Source organism: Ammospiza nelsoni, chromosome 5, assembly GCF_027579445.1.
Source record: "Ammospiza nelsoni isolate bAmmNel1 chromosome 5, bAmmNel1.pri, whole genome shotgun sequence".
Classification (NCBI taxonomy): Eukaryota; Metazoa; Chordata; class Aves; order Passeriformes; family Passerellidae; genus Ammospiza; species Ammospiza nelsoni.
This window is the reverse complement of record NC_080637.1, coordinates 26,976,279-26,991,462: the sequence shown is the minus strand read 5'-3', so window position 1 is coordinate 26,991,462 and position 15,184 is coordinate 26,976,279. Positions and strand designations below refer to the sequence as shown.

Genomic DNA, 15,184 nt, shown 5'->3' with positions numbered 1-15,184 from the left:
CTTGTCACTATTTGTCTGTTGGTCACACCAGTAAAACACACTGCAGTTTTCAGGAGCACATAAATTAGTAAAATCTAATGTAGCCATTTTTTACTATAGTGTATTTCAGTTCCCATCAGTTGGCCTTGGAGCCACTTACTTGAGACCTGATGTAAGATTTTTCTTTCAATGAGAAAAGGTCTCTTGTTAATTGCATACTTGATCATTTTAAAACATTTTAGAGACTCAATTTTTCAGGCCACAACCTTGACATTCCCACATGAACCACAAAAGCTGAAACTCACAAAAAACAGCCTCATCAGGAGCTAAAAATACGAAATTTCATGGTAGTAATTAGGGAAAGCAATGGAAATTATTCTGAAGCTTTTCCCTGACTTCAGTTACATGCCTGCATGTATCCTCTTACCTGAAGGCATTGCAGCATAGGTATTTGGGTCTCTCATTAAAAGGAATCTCAGTGATAGAATCCCCTTAAAAACAGTCATGTTTTTAATTTGTTTATATTTGTACATTCACAAGTAAGCTTACAGGGCCCATTTTCTTTTGCAAAACTCATCGCAGATATCCATTAAAGTTCATACACATTGAAACTTTTAGGCTAGGCAAAAAATAATTTGGAACTTCAAGATCAAAAGATCATCATCTGAATATAGTGTCTACTGGTTAGCATCCTAGAAAACTGGTAAAATATGTTCCTCTGTGGCCAGGTGAATTCTCAGCAAAGCTGCCAATAAAAGGATGTAAATCCCTTGCAGGGAAACAAATGTTGTAATATACTCTGGGTTTATGTACTTAGGGCTAGCTCTAGTACCAACTACAAGTACCTAGCCTTTATGTTTCTGCCTTATCTCCTTCCCAGCCACAGGAATGCCTTGGCCTGATGGATGCACCAAGGGGCAGCTGGTCCTCAGAGTTGGCACTCGGAGCTGCTCAGTTTCCTCAGCCAATACTAAAGCTGCTGTGGTTGGAGCAGCACCATTGCTAAGGCTTGTGTGCCTCAGTGCACTCAGGTGAAAGGGTCCCAAGTGCTGTGCTAAATCCGGCACCGAGGACAGGCACCTCCTGCATGAGCTCTTTTAATGAGCTGTGTGCTGTGGTACTTTACTGCTGGGGGTGATACAGACGATGTCTAATTCACCGAAATGTTCACCCAGGGAGATAAACCAGTTGTGAGAGCTGCTCTCTGACTCTGCTTCAGCAGGCAACTTTTAAATGAAGAATGAAATTATCTAGGCAGAATGCAGGCAGGTATGTAATCACAGTGTCCTGCTCCCCCCAGAAACACACGAATTGAATTATGCTGTGTTTGACAATATGGCAAACTGCTGATTGTGTCACCTCAATGGAGAGAGCTGTACAAGGGGTGCTTCACCCTGTGCTGGGAACCTGTTAAGGAGAGCATTTTCATGTGCTGGGGAAGCTGTAGATGACAGAGTGCAGCAGAGTTTTTTCCAATGAGAGCAATTAGCATACCACACATAGAACGACTGAGATGAAACAAGATGTGACAAGGAAGAACAAATGCACATCATTCATTTGGGTTTGATATTCATATGGGTTTAACTGGAAATGTGTCCCAGGCTCATTAACTAATATTTGCCACATTTAAAGTATATAGCATATAACATTAATACATGTTTACTAACCTCAACATAATTAAGTGTAATAATAAATAAATAATATTTGACATAAAATTTGGGAAGGGACTACTACTGCAGGTTTGCCCCAAGTAGTCATATGGTCTCCACAACCTTAACGACATTATGATAGTGTCAACAACGTTCAAAGATTTTCCTGGAAACTGCATGTGGATGGACCCCTGACCAGCTGAGTGCTTTAACCATGGGACTACTGTGTGAAAGAGGAGGTACTGTCTCTCCTGGTGACATTTGGTTGGTGTCTCCATTCTAGGAGGAATGCCATGGGAGCTATTAGGTTGAGCACTGCAGACCTGCACGTGAGCTAGCATGCTAAGCTACTTGCATAGTGCTGACACAAACATGCCTTGGCCACAGAAGTTTGAAAACTTAGAGAATGCAAAGTGTAAAGGTGCACGTTCATACAGACTTTTAAGTATCAACAAAGAAGGGTGAGGTCAGGCCTTGTACTTTTGGATTTCGTGTTTGAAAACTTTCAATGACTACATATACCAGGAGCTAGTAGAATGCATATATCCCTTCAAATGTATTGCCTTCAATATAGTGCGTATAATAGGGTAAATTCAATAGCTCTCTCCAGGTTAGACTGTTCTGTTCCAAATTGCAGTGCAGTTACTGTAAATACAAGTAACTGCACTGAATCTGCTTGTCAAACCTCTTCTTAAAAATCAGATCGCGATAACTGACCCCAGTTTTGTATCTAAGCCACAGCATGGACTATTTCTTCTAAAGAGGTAGTTTGCATAAGGAATGCATAATTTTACAGATATTCCAGGTGCCTGAGATCTAGGTTTTAAGAAGAAAGGGGGAAATACCTACCTGTGAAACATTAAATCTGAACTTTCAAGCTTATAACATACAATAAAATATTTATTCTTAAAAAAGAATAGCGCATGTATTGTGGCCTAAAATAATTTGCAAATACTAAAAAGTCAAAAGCCTAGAAAAACATATCTTCCATAAATATCACTACAGATTATCAAAATACCATGAATATTTTGTGCAGTTAGTATGATGATGGTAAAGCATCTTTATGCATCTTGGTTGAAAAGTGAGACAACATATCCACTTGTTTTGTGTCAGGTATGAAACACTTTTTCATAAGATTCACAGAGATCATAGCATGAACTAAGATTAAATATCAGAATAAAATTCCTGTATTTTCTGGATAACACTGTAAATCATATGCACTGAGCCCCATTACAACTTCAGTTGGGAGACTCTAAAATAGAAGGGAGCAGCTCTGCTAGGGAAAATTCTGTGTGTGAGGACAAAATATGTAATTAAAATGTATCATTAAAGGTAATAATTCTAAAAGGTTGGTCTTTTAGGCATTAGAATATATAGGTTTGAAAATTTAGGGGTGTGTTTTTGTGTTGGGCTTTTTCTCCTCTTTCTTTGTAGATTGGTGTTGCATTGCATGGGAATGTAAGTTTTCTCAGTTTGGGATTGAAGAGGTAAAAGACTATTTGGTTCTTCCAAACTGGAAGTAAGTACTCTGAAATCTGTGCAACAGAATACAGATTATTCCAAATTTTTGCTTTCACAAAGCTACTGTGATAATCATTCAGTGACGTAAAACATGTTTTTCCAGTAATTTTGTGTAATATTCAGTTGTAATTTATTGAATTTGATGAATTTAGTAAACTAATTGTGCTTTTAAATTTATCAATTTACTTAAGATTTTATATTTGATGGGCTTTTTCCAAACACGTGAGAAATGTGTAGATTATTACATGCCACATTGATCTCGTTTATTTCTGACAGCTTAGAAAGAATGTGAATTCCTTTATTTTGCTTTTTTTTCCTAATTGTATGATGTATATTAGCACGTGTTTTTGAAATTCTAATATGTAGCATCACTTGATTTCAAAACACATTATAGAAGTACAACACAGCTATGTAGTAATTGCAATTTTATGCTTCAATTCTCTACCACATCCAAGCATTTCAAGATTGGTCTATTGAAGATGATTGCCTCTGAACTATCTGATTGTAGATGGTTTACAGAGCTTTCACTTTCACCGCAAGTATTTACCTGATCTTATACACTTTTTTCATACACTTGTTAGATACATTAATCTTGCAGGAAGGAGCTTAAATAAAATTATGTTGGTTGTAATCTGTCTAAAGCAAAAATATTTTAGTCTTGAAGTTAAAATACTTTTGCTACCATTCTATGAAGAATTTTAATTATACACAGAACTTAGGGGGTATGCCAAATTGCATAACACATAAGCCTACCCAAAACCCCTCTTATCAATAAACCACTATCTTTAAATTAGCCTTTAGTCTGAAGAGATAAACCAAAGCAAAAGGTGAGAACATAAGATCTGGAAAACAAAGCTTCAAATTTATTTTTGATTAAATAATTTTATAAGGTCATTAAATTCATCATCATCTATTCTTTGACACATCCTCTTAATACCTTCATTATCTACCACCAGTCTTCTATTTATTCTGAACATATTTAGAAAAAAATTAGAAAAGAGTTCCTTTACAATTCATTTGTGCAAAAACATATCCCTTTTGAAGAACTCAACATCTTTTTGACCTGAATATTACCTGCAATATTTTTATTTGGGTGCTGAGAACTCACACAGCAGTGTACTCAATAACCTGTTTGCCCAAGAGCAGCCTCTGCTGTGGAGTCAATATTTCTGATATGTTGTTTATTCACCTATTTTCTGACTCTACTATGCCATGATTTCCAGCTGGAAATATGCTTAAGGGTAGGAACCTGCCCTTTTCCTTGCATTGTGATGTCCTGAAGCATCATTTAATAGGCATGTAGGGAAATGCAGGCAAAGCAGGCAGAATGTTCAGTCTTCCCTTGCCTGCTGTTTGACCTCATCAATACAGGCAGAAAGTACAAGACACGTACAGAACACCCAAGAAGGAGCCACAGCAGTTTGTCTGCTCCAGATAAAAATAAAAACAACCGCAGCAATACCCTTTGTGAAGTGCTATTGACTGATTTGGAGCCAGGCTGAGGATTCAGCAGCGAGATTAAATAACTGTCATTTTCTGCCATTGTTAAGTAAATTACTTTTAGTGCTGCTAAACACATTATACAAGGACAGCACGGCATCATGCTTTCTTGCCCATAAGATCCTGCCTGAACTAAAAACACATTTCAAGGCACCACTTCTAAACTGGCTCCTCAAAAAAAAGATGGGGAGGTAGGCAAAATGAGCCTGCTGGGGAGTGCGGTGCCCAGAGGCACCCTCTGGGCATTCTCTGAGGACAGAACCCAGGGTGGTGAGGCGGGAGCTGCCCGAGAGAGCCGCACAAGCCGCGGGCCGCCTCCTTCCCGGGCGCCCGTGCTTGGGCCGTGCCGTGCCAGTGCCTGTCGCAGCATGTACTGAGAGTTGAGATGGCCACGATACACAGAATATCACCGTACAATATCAGAAAGCTGTAAGCATCCCCATACAGAGCAACACCATACCTCACCAGAAGGCTTCGAGTGTCTATTCTTTATTACTCTTCAGTCCAACCTTTTATACCCTTCGTCTTACATGCCTTACACCTGTGTGCCCTCTGTATCCTTTGGTGATTGGTCAGTGCACCTCGGCACTCCATGTGCCATTACTAACAATGCTGTTCACCTGTCCTGCATAGCTGTAGCCCACTGGGGACAAGGCTTGGCTGCAGCCCCACTCCCAATCACCACAAACTGTGTGCCTACATGTGCCTGTGCCTGTGCTTGTGCCTGTGCCGTGCGTGCCGCCGGCCCTTACGGCGCCGCAGGTTCTGTGGGCGCCCGGAGCCGGCGCTCAGAGCTGCCCAAGCCGCTGGGGAGCCGCAGCGCATCCCACGCTGGCAGCACTGCCCGTCCCTGCCGCCCTCTGGGGGGATCCGGACCGCCGCCACTGCGCGGGGCGACCTTGTCTGCCGTGTGCCGAGCGCCTGTCCTCATTGTTTCCCTTGCCCAGGTCCTTGCCCTCACGCTCATCCACAGCCGGGGCCCGGAGCCCGCCGGGCGCTTCCTGCTGCTGCCCGCGCCCAGCAGGCCGTGTCAGGGCACACGCTGCAGCCGGGAGCGGCGGCAGCGGCCAGGCGGCAGCAGCTCTTCAGGGCAGCCCCATACTGCCTCCGCCGGTGCTTTCAGGGCAGCCCCGTACTGCCTCCGCCGGTGCTTTCAGGGCAGCCCCGTACTGCCTCCGCCGGTGCTTTCAGGGCAGCCCCGTACTGCCTCTGCCGGTGCTTTCAGGGCAGCCCCGTACTGCCTCCGCCGGTGCCTTCAGGGCAGCCCCGTACTGCCACCGCCGGTGCTTTCAGGGCAGCCCCGTACTGCCACCGCCGGTGCCTTCAGGGCAGCCCCGTACTGCCACCGCCGGTGCCTTCAGGGCAGCCCCGTACTGCCTCCGCCGGTGCTTTCAGGGCAGCCCCGTACTGCCTCCGCCGGTGCTTTCAGGGCAGCCCCGTACTGCCTCCGCCGGTGCTTTCAGGGCAGCCCCGTACTGCCTCCGCCGGCTCCTCGGAGCTCAGTGAGAAGGTCCAGGGCAGGCTGCACCGCGGCGAGCAGGCCTGGCTGAGGCCGTAGTGCTGGCACCTGAAGAGACTGGGACAAAGTGGACGAGACGTGTTTTAAAGCATGTTCACACTGTGCTGTGTGTTGCCGGTTGACTGGTGGAGCAGCAGAACAGAAAGTCCATTTTGGCATCTGGGACAGTAGCAGGTGCCAACAGTTCTGATGGCATAGGGGGGTGAGTTGGCTGCTTTTCCAAAGGGACAAGGTGGAGTAGCTGGGGAATTGCCCTGGAAGTCCAGCACAGCATTCTTGGAGTGATCATCAGACTTCCAGTGGGCCCCACCTGCTCGGGTTGGGACCTGGCCCCACCCTGAGCCTCCCTTCAGGAGTGCTGCATGGATAGCTACATAAAAGGTTAAGTTATAGTTTGAAACTTGTCAGCATTAAGTCAACAATAAATTCATAATACAGTTTAAATGAAGTTTTTTCTCTAGTTCAGGTAGATTCCTGTCTCTTGACTTTTTTTTTTTTTTTTTTTTTTTTTAATAAAAACCAAGGTAGAAATCAGGAATAAACCTGTGGTTTACAGGGCAAATTTGTGTTAATATAGCTGCAATATTTATTCATTTATGTATAATCAGGGTTTCTAGAACAAAGTGTTACAGTCCTGTGTCTCACAACACACAGAGCTAGACCGAAACAGCAGACTCACCAGATGTTTTGTCAGCCCAGCATACCTTCACAGAACAGCTTTCCATTTTGCCAGCAGCCACAGCTTTTGGTTCCTTTTGTCACCCAACCAAAGCAACTCACCTCAGCAATTATCATTTGCTGATTAGTTTCAGTTATGCAATCATAGCTGAGATTTTGGCAGCCTGTTCTGGTACAGATTTATTAACAATGATCAATTATGACCAGGTGGAATTTCTGACTTTTTTTTTTTTTTGTTATTGTTGCTTGATAATATATGGGAAGTCTCTGATTAGATAAATGCAGTTAATGAGCTGACCCTGCCATCTGCTGTCATTTCTGCTGCTGCTTCCATGGTTTAGTGCCTGCTCAGAGTCTCCCAGGTCACTCCCTCTCCTTCAGCTCAGCATGGAATACAAGTCTTTCTAATGAGCCCACACAGTGTTGAGGATTTGTCATTCATGCTGTGCCTGGTTTCATGTAGCACAACTGCTGAAAGCTTCACTTGCAAGATGGGCTGGTGTTATCTTCAGTAAAAATAGCACTGAACCAGAAAAGGCTCACTGAGAGAATTTGCAAAATCCACCAAGTTTCCCAGTTATCAAGATAAATAAGTGTAGAGTTGGTGAGAATGACAAACAGCAATTTGTCTTTCAATTTGACATTTTGATTGTTTTTGTGTACTTTACACAGCTGCAGCTGTTGCAGGTAAGACAATTGTGTGCCATACTGTGACAGCTAGTTAGGATACTCAATGCACCACAAGTACATCACTGCTGCAGCAATATGGACACCAAAGAGAGGGCAGCATTCCATGGTGCCCATCCATGCCCATTTCTCACCAAGCCTGAGGCACATACAGAAGCACACTTTCCACAACAAGATGGAACTCACCCATTTTTTGACCTTGTGCATAGGTGTGAGGGGCCCACAGTGAACTGAATTTTGGCCTTTGAAGGTATGAGTTAAAGAACTACCCAGAGAATATAGATGTTCTTCTCTGAACATGGAACACAGAATGGCCTGGGTTGGAAGGGACTGTAATTGCCTTGTTACAACCTCCCATGCTGTGGGCACGCACACCTTCCACTAGATCACGTTTCTCTAAGCCCCGTCCAACCTGGCCTTGAACACTTCCAGGGATGGGGCATCCACAAATTCTCAGAGCAACCTACTCCAGTGCCTCACCACCCTCACAGTAAAGAATTTCTTCCTGACATGTAATCTAAACCTACTCTTTTTCAGTTGGAAGCCATCGCCCCTTGTCCATGACCACCTCTGGTGGTACACTGACCAGTCTTGTCTTATTTCTGCTGTCCTACCCTGTCACAGGACTGAAGAAAAACAAAGAAAACCCTGAAAACCATTTTCTTTGAGTACAAGACAAATATCGTAATTCAAATCTACACAAACTCCAGAGAAAACCATTTCCCAGCATTATCTCACACAGAGGGGAAAACCCAGTAAAGCATGTGGTGAAAATACAGTACTTCTCAAAATGCAGCAAAGATTCCAGAAGTCAAAATTGATCTTTATGGTCTGAAAACCAATTTTCTCTCTTTTTTTCTCCCTGCTTGCTCCCCTGTAGCCCCTGTCTGCATGTTCAAAGTAGCGGGTTATGACTTGCTTTGATTTTGCTTGCTTATCATCATGCAGCTCAGGTTTTACAGCTATAAAAAGTCCACTGAATTATAGCTTCAGGGGGATTGACAAGATGTGCTTTAGTTCTGAGACAGAGCTTGGAGGGGGAACTGTAGATGCAGGAAAACTCTCCTTGGCAACATAAAAAGCCTCTGTCCAGTGTGCACAATCTTTTCTTGCTGAACTTAATGGCCTGAGAAGAGCACAGCACAGTAATATTTTGTTGCTTCAACTCCTAATACACTAGCTCAAAAAAAAAATGAGTTTATTGATATGTTTTGTTCCTTGTAAAGTATTTTGTGCTCATGTTGGAAAGTTTTATTTTTTTCAGATGGGACCAAATTCATTAGGTTCCAGCTGCTTTCACCCAACTCCTCTTGGACACATGCCATTTCTAAAACCTTGGTATGAATCTTCAGATTAATTCTACTGGGTGTTGTATCACATCCTTGGATTTACCACAGCACTGTACTTACAAAGGTGAACTGAATATCTCAAAAAGAAGCACAGAGATCAGGCTGTATCACACTCTGCTCCAGCACACCTGCAGCAAGACCTCCTCTCACAATACAAGGCAAAAAGAGACTGGCATGGGAGTTCAGATGGACAGCTGCCTCTCCAGGGCACATTCAGAGTAAGGGCAAATCATTGCACACATTACATCCCTTGAATGTAATGTGGACCAAAGACCAGAGGAATGGTCTCTCAATTAACTTAGGCTTAAAGTGTAGATTCAGCATTTCTTCCCTGCCCCTACCCATGCTCAGCAATCCTAAAATAAAACTTACACCCTCCCACCACCCTGTCTGTCTACCTGGCATTACTTTCTCCGTGAAAAGATCAGGAACCAAGGCAAAGGATTCCCTTTTATAGGACATGCTAGGACTGAGCATCCCCCTTTAGCAGAGCCTTCAGACATTGCCTACATCCCACCTCCTGATTTTAGTAAATTAGTTTAGTCCCTGTCCTTGAGCTATTGCTCTATCTGTGAACACAAACTCCTACGGGAATAGCTCTATGGGTAAACTTCCCCCTCAGCTTTTGTTCCCAAAGCTCTTGCTTATAAGTCCCCCCTGGGAACAGTTGCTGTGCTGCATCCCATTCAGGCTGTGCTTTTGAAATATTCCCCACAGGAAAGTCAGAAGTAGCTCCTTGCTGATGGTCTTTCTTTTGAAAAGCAAGAGGAAACACTTCAAGGGAAGTCAGTGAGGTCAACAAAAACCAGCAGGAATAGTAGTGTCTCACAAATAATCAAGAATGCAATGCAGAGAGTTCTTCAGCAGAATTTTCCAGAAGTAAAATAAATTGGAATACAGAAGTGGATGTAGTTCCCATAGCAAATCAATGATGTGAACCATTTAAATATTTAACCAAAATTTCAGCAGCTTATGAACTATCAAAGAAGCTATTTACTATGAAATTTTGACATTAATTTGCTCGTTAAAATACTGAGATGTTAATTGCAAAATGCACTGCATCAGTTACACATCATGAGTTAAGAAAGTAACTGTTTGGCAGAGAAACATTTGAATATTTTGTAGGTCTTTGCTATTTAGAAACTCTGCCTTTGCAACTCATGACAGTCAGTCTTCTCTATCCTCTGGTAAGCCACAGCAAAAGAGAAAAACCCCCACTGCAAGAACCTTTGTAAAATAAAAACACCCTCTGTTTTGTCAGGACTTCTAGCTTCCCTTCCACTCCCTTCAGCTCAACCAGTAGTTAAGCTGGTATAGCATCACACTACAAAATAGCCTAAAGAAATGTATTTGGTGCTTCAGTTTCAGGTAGCATTTCAGTTTCTCCCATCACGTCTCATGGCTGAGTCAAAACACACTTGGATAATTGTCAGGCCATCAAAGATTTTGCCTAGGTTTTATTTGCACTTTTTTTTTTCCCCCCTCAACTCTTGACCTTCTTTTCCCTTCTTCTAACAATCCTCCTGGCATGAATATCAGTAGACTAAAGAGATCTGAACTGTGTCCATAGCACAAGTTCTATCCTAGGTAGGTTTGCCCAGCTCTGCCTGGAAGGCTGCATCCCCACTGAAGTCTGACAGCCCTCAGCCTGTAAAAATAGACACACCAAGTTCCTTACTGAGCAATCATTTAAAAAAAAAAAAAAATTAATGTTATTTCTTCAGCAGCCTTATTTTACCACCCAGGAAGAGTCCCTAACCTGGTGCTTATTGCACATGAGATATGCAGCTCTAAAACTTTGCTATTCCTGAGATTTGAATAGTTTAGCTATTTAATTGTTAATGTTATCTAAACTAATCATTCTAGTTTCTTCTATGAAGTATATGTAAAAAGCTGAATTAAAATGCCAAAGAGAAGGTAAAGACAAATTAATATGAAAAGGGCTTTCTCCTACAATAATCTAGTTCAAGGTGAGAATCTCAAGGGATCCAGTGGCAACCATCCTTCCACAATATCCCACCAGATAGGACTTTGCCCTTTGGCCAGCATATGTCAGGGCTCTGTGTGCATCATCAGAAATGCCAGCAACCAGCAGAGTTCTGGAGCAAAGATCTGAATCTGTCAGCTCCTGGGTTTACTGAGACAATGCTGCTACATGCCTCACTGACCACAGTTACATTCAAAACAAGAAGCTTTTCATCATTTATACCTCAGGCACTGACTCCTGCCAATTGGTATGTTTTTGCTCTGTCACTGTTCTTTTTGCAGGTGCTGTTGGACAATCAATGAACAGGAAGGATGGTCAGGCAGGTGGGCAAGGTGCTACTTTCGTATAGAAGATTTTCACTATACCCTGTTCTACATGAGCAGGGCCATAACTGCACTGCCCTGAAACCTTTACTAAGAGGGGTAATTTCAGCTTTTGTGCTTCTTTCAGGGCACAGCAATTGGCCTGGGACATCATAACTGAGTTCACTCACACCACAGAGCTATTATGCCATCATGAGAACCAATCTGAACTGCATCATTTTGAAGCCAGCCAGCCGAGTTAGAGGAGGTTTCTCTGGCATCCCACAGACTCCAGCATCTCAAATATGGTATCTGAATACAAGATTATGTCACCTATTACAGACACATTGGCTAACGTTCAAGCTGTTGAGAAGTAAGAGCAACTTGTTCCCATTGGTCTTCCTGTATGAGCTTCTGAATTACTCACCATCATCCAGAAAGTGGTAAAATTATATTTATGACTACTACGTAAAATTCAAACAAGACCTTTATTTACATTAGGTTTTCAAGCAGTGGGTGTTGCAACATACATAACAAAATTTCATACTACATTTTTTATAGGTATTCAGGTTGAAAAACTGATCTACAGAATCAATTTGTCAAAACTGGCTAAGCAAAAAATGTGTTAACTCGGCTTAAGAGTACTCTGTCAATTTTACATAATTTTCTATCGTTCAGAGTATTTCTGATGTCCTGGTTATAAAAACAGAATGCTCATGCAGGTTAATTTACAGTGAACTCTCTATAAATTTTACGTTCTTCACTTGTTCAGAAGAGCATACCAATACTCTCCCCGCCTTGTCTCACAAAGCAAGTATGAGTCCAAATAGGGAGAAAACTCAGGATATTTTTAACAAAAGAAAAAAAAAAACAAAACAAAACAAAAAAAGATTTAGCAAGACAAGGAGTCAGAACTTTCATTCTGTGACTAAGTGAATTAGAATCTTTCATTCTGTAGAAAAAAGTTGTACTGTAAAGATTAAGCAAGTTCTTTTATTTCATACTAGCATTACGCAGCAACCAATATGAGTGTCTAGGTAAACAGAGACTTTGTGAAATGTTTTGCTGCAAAGCTGACCAGTAATGCACACAAATGATAAAGTCATCAACTCTGCTTATTGCCAGAAATAAAAAAAAAAGGCTTCAGGAGCAAATAACACTGATTCATACTGTACTGTGCTCAAGCACTAGTAAACAAAATCTATTAAATTACATGGGTGGAAAAAAAATCCAGAGCAGCTTTGTTATCTTAGTTGTGACACCTTATTTAAATTTCAGGCATTACTTCTTTATATCAGCATAAATATGTAGCCTTTTACAGGTTTTATGATGTGGTTACAGACATAAAAATGTTATAGTAGAAAGCAAGAGCTACTTCAAGGAATTCCAGACTTTGAAATCAGCAAGATACAAAGCTAAAATTCATATGTTCCTTTTCAAGTTATGAATACTTTCACTAAAACATAAATATTTTAACATATATTATTTTTTCTGACATTCAAAATTGTAAAGTCAATATGGCAGAATTATTGTTAAAAGCACATATTTACAAATATTCTTTTTTCCATACATAAAGTATTTGGCATAATTATAACAATCTTACTGCATACACAACTGTTTGCTTCTTTTTCACATAATGGTACACTCCTTATTAAAATTTACCAATTATGTACAAAAATACTTGAACATTTATTATAGAAAACTTCTATAACTACTGTCAACAGCTTGTAACTGCTGAAGGTTTAATTGAGAGAATATAAAAAAGTGGTCACTTTCTTCCAGTTAAGCTATCAACAAATCAAACACAGCTAAGATCAACATGAGCTTCCCAACAAAAGAGGGAGAATATTTTTAACAATGTGATTTAAAATGCAGTTCACACATCTGTTCCCAAGCACATTTAAACAGTCAATAAAAGAAAGAGGATACAAAACATACATACAGAAGGTGCTTTTTTTTTCTTTTCACTCCACATTCCTATGTCTTGGCATTAGCTTTCCAGAGCTCTTCAGATGCCAGTCACTAAAATACAACCTAAGGCCAAACACCATTTTCAACAATAAAGATGATGGTGATGAACTCGAGCTAAAAAGCAAATCAAAAGCTTGGCTCCAATGGCTCATACACATCCAAGAAACTGTTCAAAATTTTTGCAAAATTATTAATGACTTTTGCAATTAGCTTTTGAAATATATGGATTGTAAACCAGCCATTTGTATTTTTAAAAATTGGCTCATTTAGTGAATTGCCTTGATAATAGTCAGTACTGACTCTTGTAACAAGTTAAAGGAGCAATTGAGTTGTACCTATTTCATACACAGATTGTATTTTAGGGTGAACTTTCAAGAACAGCAGAGAGCATTCACTAGAAAACTCCTAGCTTTAAAAAAAAAAACCCTAAAACTAAAACAACAACAACAAAAAATACATTAAGTGGAAGAATAAAAGTAAATTGCACCTCAAAAAGAAAAGGGATGTGTCACATACATGAATGGCACAAAACTTTTTCAGGATTCACCAGAATGGTGCTGTACGCTGAATGAGATACAGGTATTTTTCCATCTTAAAAGTAACATAAGCCAAGTGTGTGTTTCAAAATTTCCAAACCACATTCTTAGAACAGTCCTCTGCTGTATAACTTGCATTTTATCTCAGTTTTGCCACATACATTTGAAATGACCAACCTGTTCATCAGGTAAGAGAAACAACTTTCAGCCTACTTGCAGAAACATCCTAGTCTACAGACTACTTTGTTAGAAAGCGTGCATTTATCTCTAGTAGTAAAGATCCAGTCAGTATATTCTGCATTTTGTAAGAAGCATTCAGCTAACTCCGATGAGAGTTGTAGGGTTTTAGATTTTTCAAATAAAAATAAAGTACAAATAAAAGCATTTATCAGTATTCACCACCATGAAATTTAAAAAAAAAAATCCTCTCATTCATGCTTCCTGTAATATCTGGCAACCTAAATTAGTAATTTCATTTCAAATGTGCAACATAATATTAATAAGCATTTTGAAATTACTCAAAAGAAAAGGTGGACAAAATATTAAAGTGCCTAACTAAATGACTTTTACCATTTTTAAAAAATATTATTTCTTAAACAGTAACGAATGTGTAGCAATTAAATATAAAAGTGGCTTCTCATAGCTGAGAGACTTTGCGGGGCAGAGGCCTGGGCCGGGGAACCTGCTCAGTCCTCCTGCTGCTGTTTTCCAGGTTGTTTGGCCGAACCAGCTGTGGCTTGGGCGGCAGTGCCGGGGGGTCTGCGGTGGGCGGGATGGAGAGGCTGTGAGGTAGAGGAACAGGGCGTTTCAAAGTCCGCTCATACACGCTGTAAGGTGGTGGGGTTTTGCTTTCTTTTCTCACAGGTTCCTCAGAAATGCTGTAGCTTGGGACAGTCACTGCTGGTTCGCTGCCTTGGCTTTCAAAGCCTGATATTTCTGATGTGCTACATCGGCTGAGTGAAGAGATGCCGCTGCTGTAACTCCCTGACAGCGCTGGGGAGTTGGATATGAGCCCCGAGGAATGATACTCCACTGGAGACGGTGTGAATGATTGCACAGACCCCTGCTCAAAAGAAAGGGCAGAAGAAGAATTTACCTGGCACCCAGGAGGGAGAGTATTTCTCTGCTCAGACTGAAAATATACACAAACACAGTGCACATAACTCTGAGCTTTGATAAACAGAAATGGTTGTGCCCCTGTTTAATCAAGACCTGGTAAGAAACTGATAAAAAGCTCATTTCAGTAGTGCCTGGGTACACCTTAGATAGTGGACATGCCAGTAATTCTTATAAGTGGAAATAAAAGTGCTTTTAAATGTTATCTTACTATCATAATACCCTGGAAAAATCTGGAAGTCTTTAGAATACAGCCTTAGTTTTCCCAGCTGGAAGTGGAACGCATCACTGGGCACAGGGCATACCTGGGGGTATCCTGCCCCCTAACGCCAAAGCTCAGCCACTGCTGCTACCGCAGGCTCTCATATCCCAAATTCAGTTTCCAAAGCT

At 41.3% G+C, this 15,184-nt stretch overlaps 1 protein-coding gene across 1 annotated transcript in view; it reads right to left on the bottom strand.

The window, feature by feature from the left end:
• Positions 1–11,640: 11,640 nt before the first annotated feature.
• The window catches only part of DOCK4 (dedicator of cytokinesis 4), a 223,293-nt gene continuing 219,749 nt past the window's right edge, over positions 11,641–15,184 (bottom strand). The window contains exon 54 of the mRNA XM_059471869.1: positions 11,641–14,741. Coding sequence (XP_059327852.1) covers positions 14,316–14,741 — 426 coding nt within the window. The 3' untranslated portion in view covers positions 11,641–14,315. The remainder of the gene's footprint in view (positions 14,742–15,184) is intronic.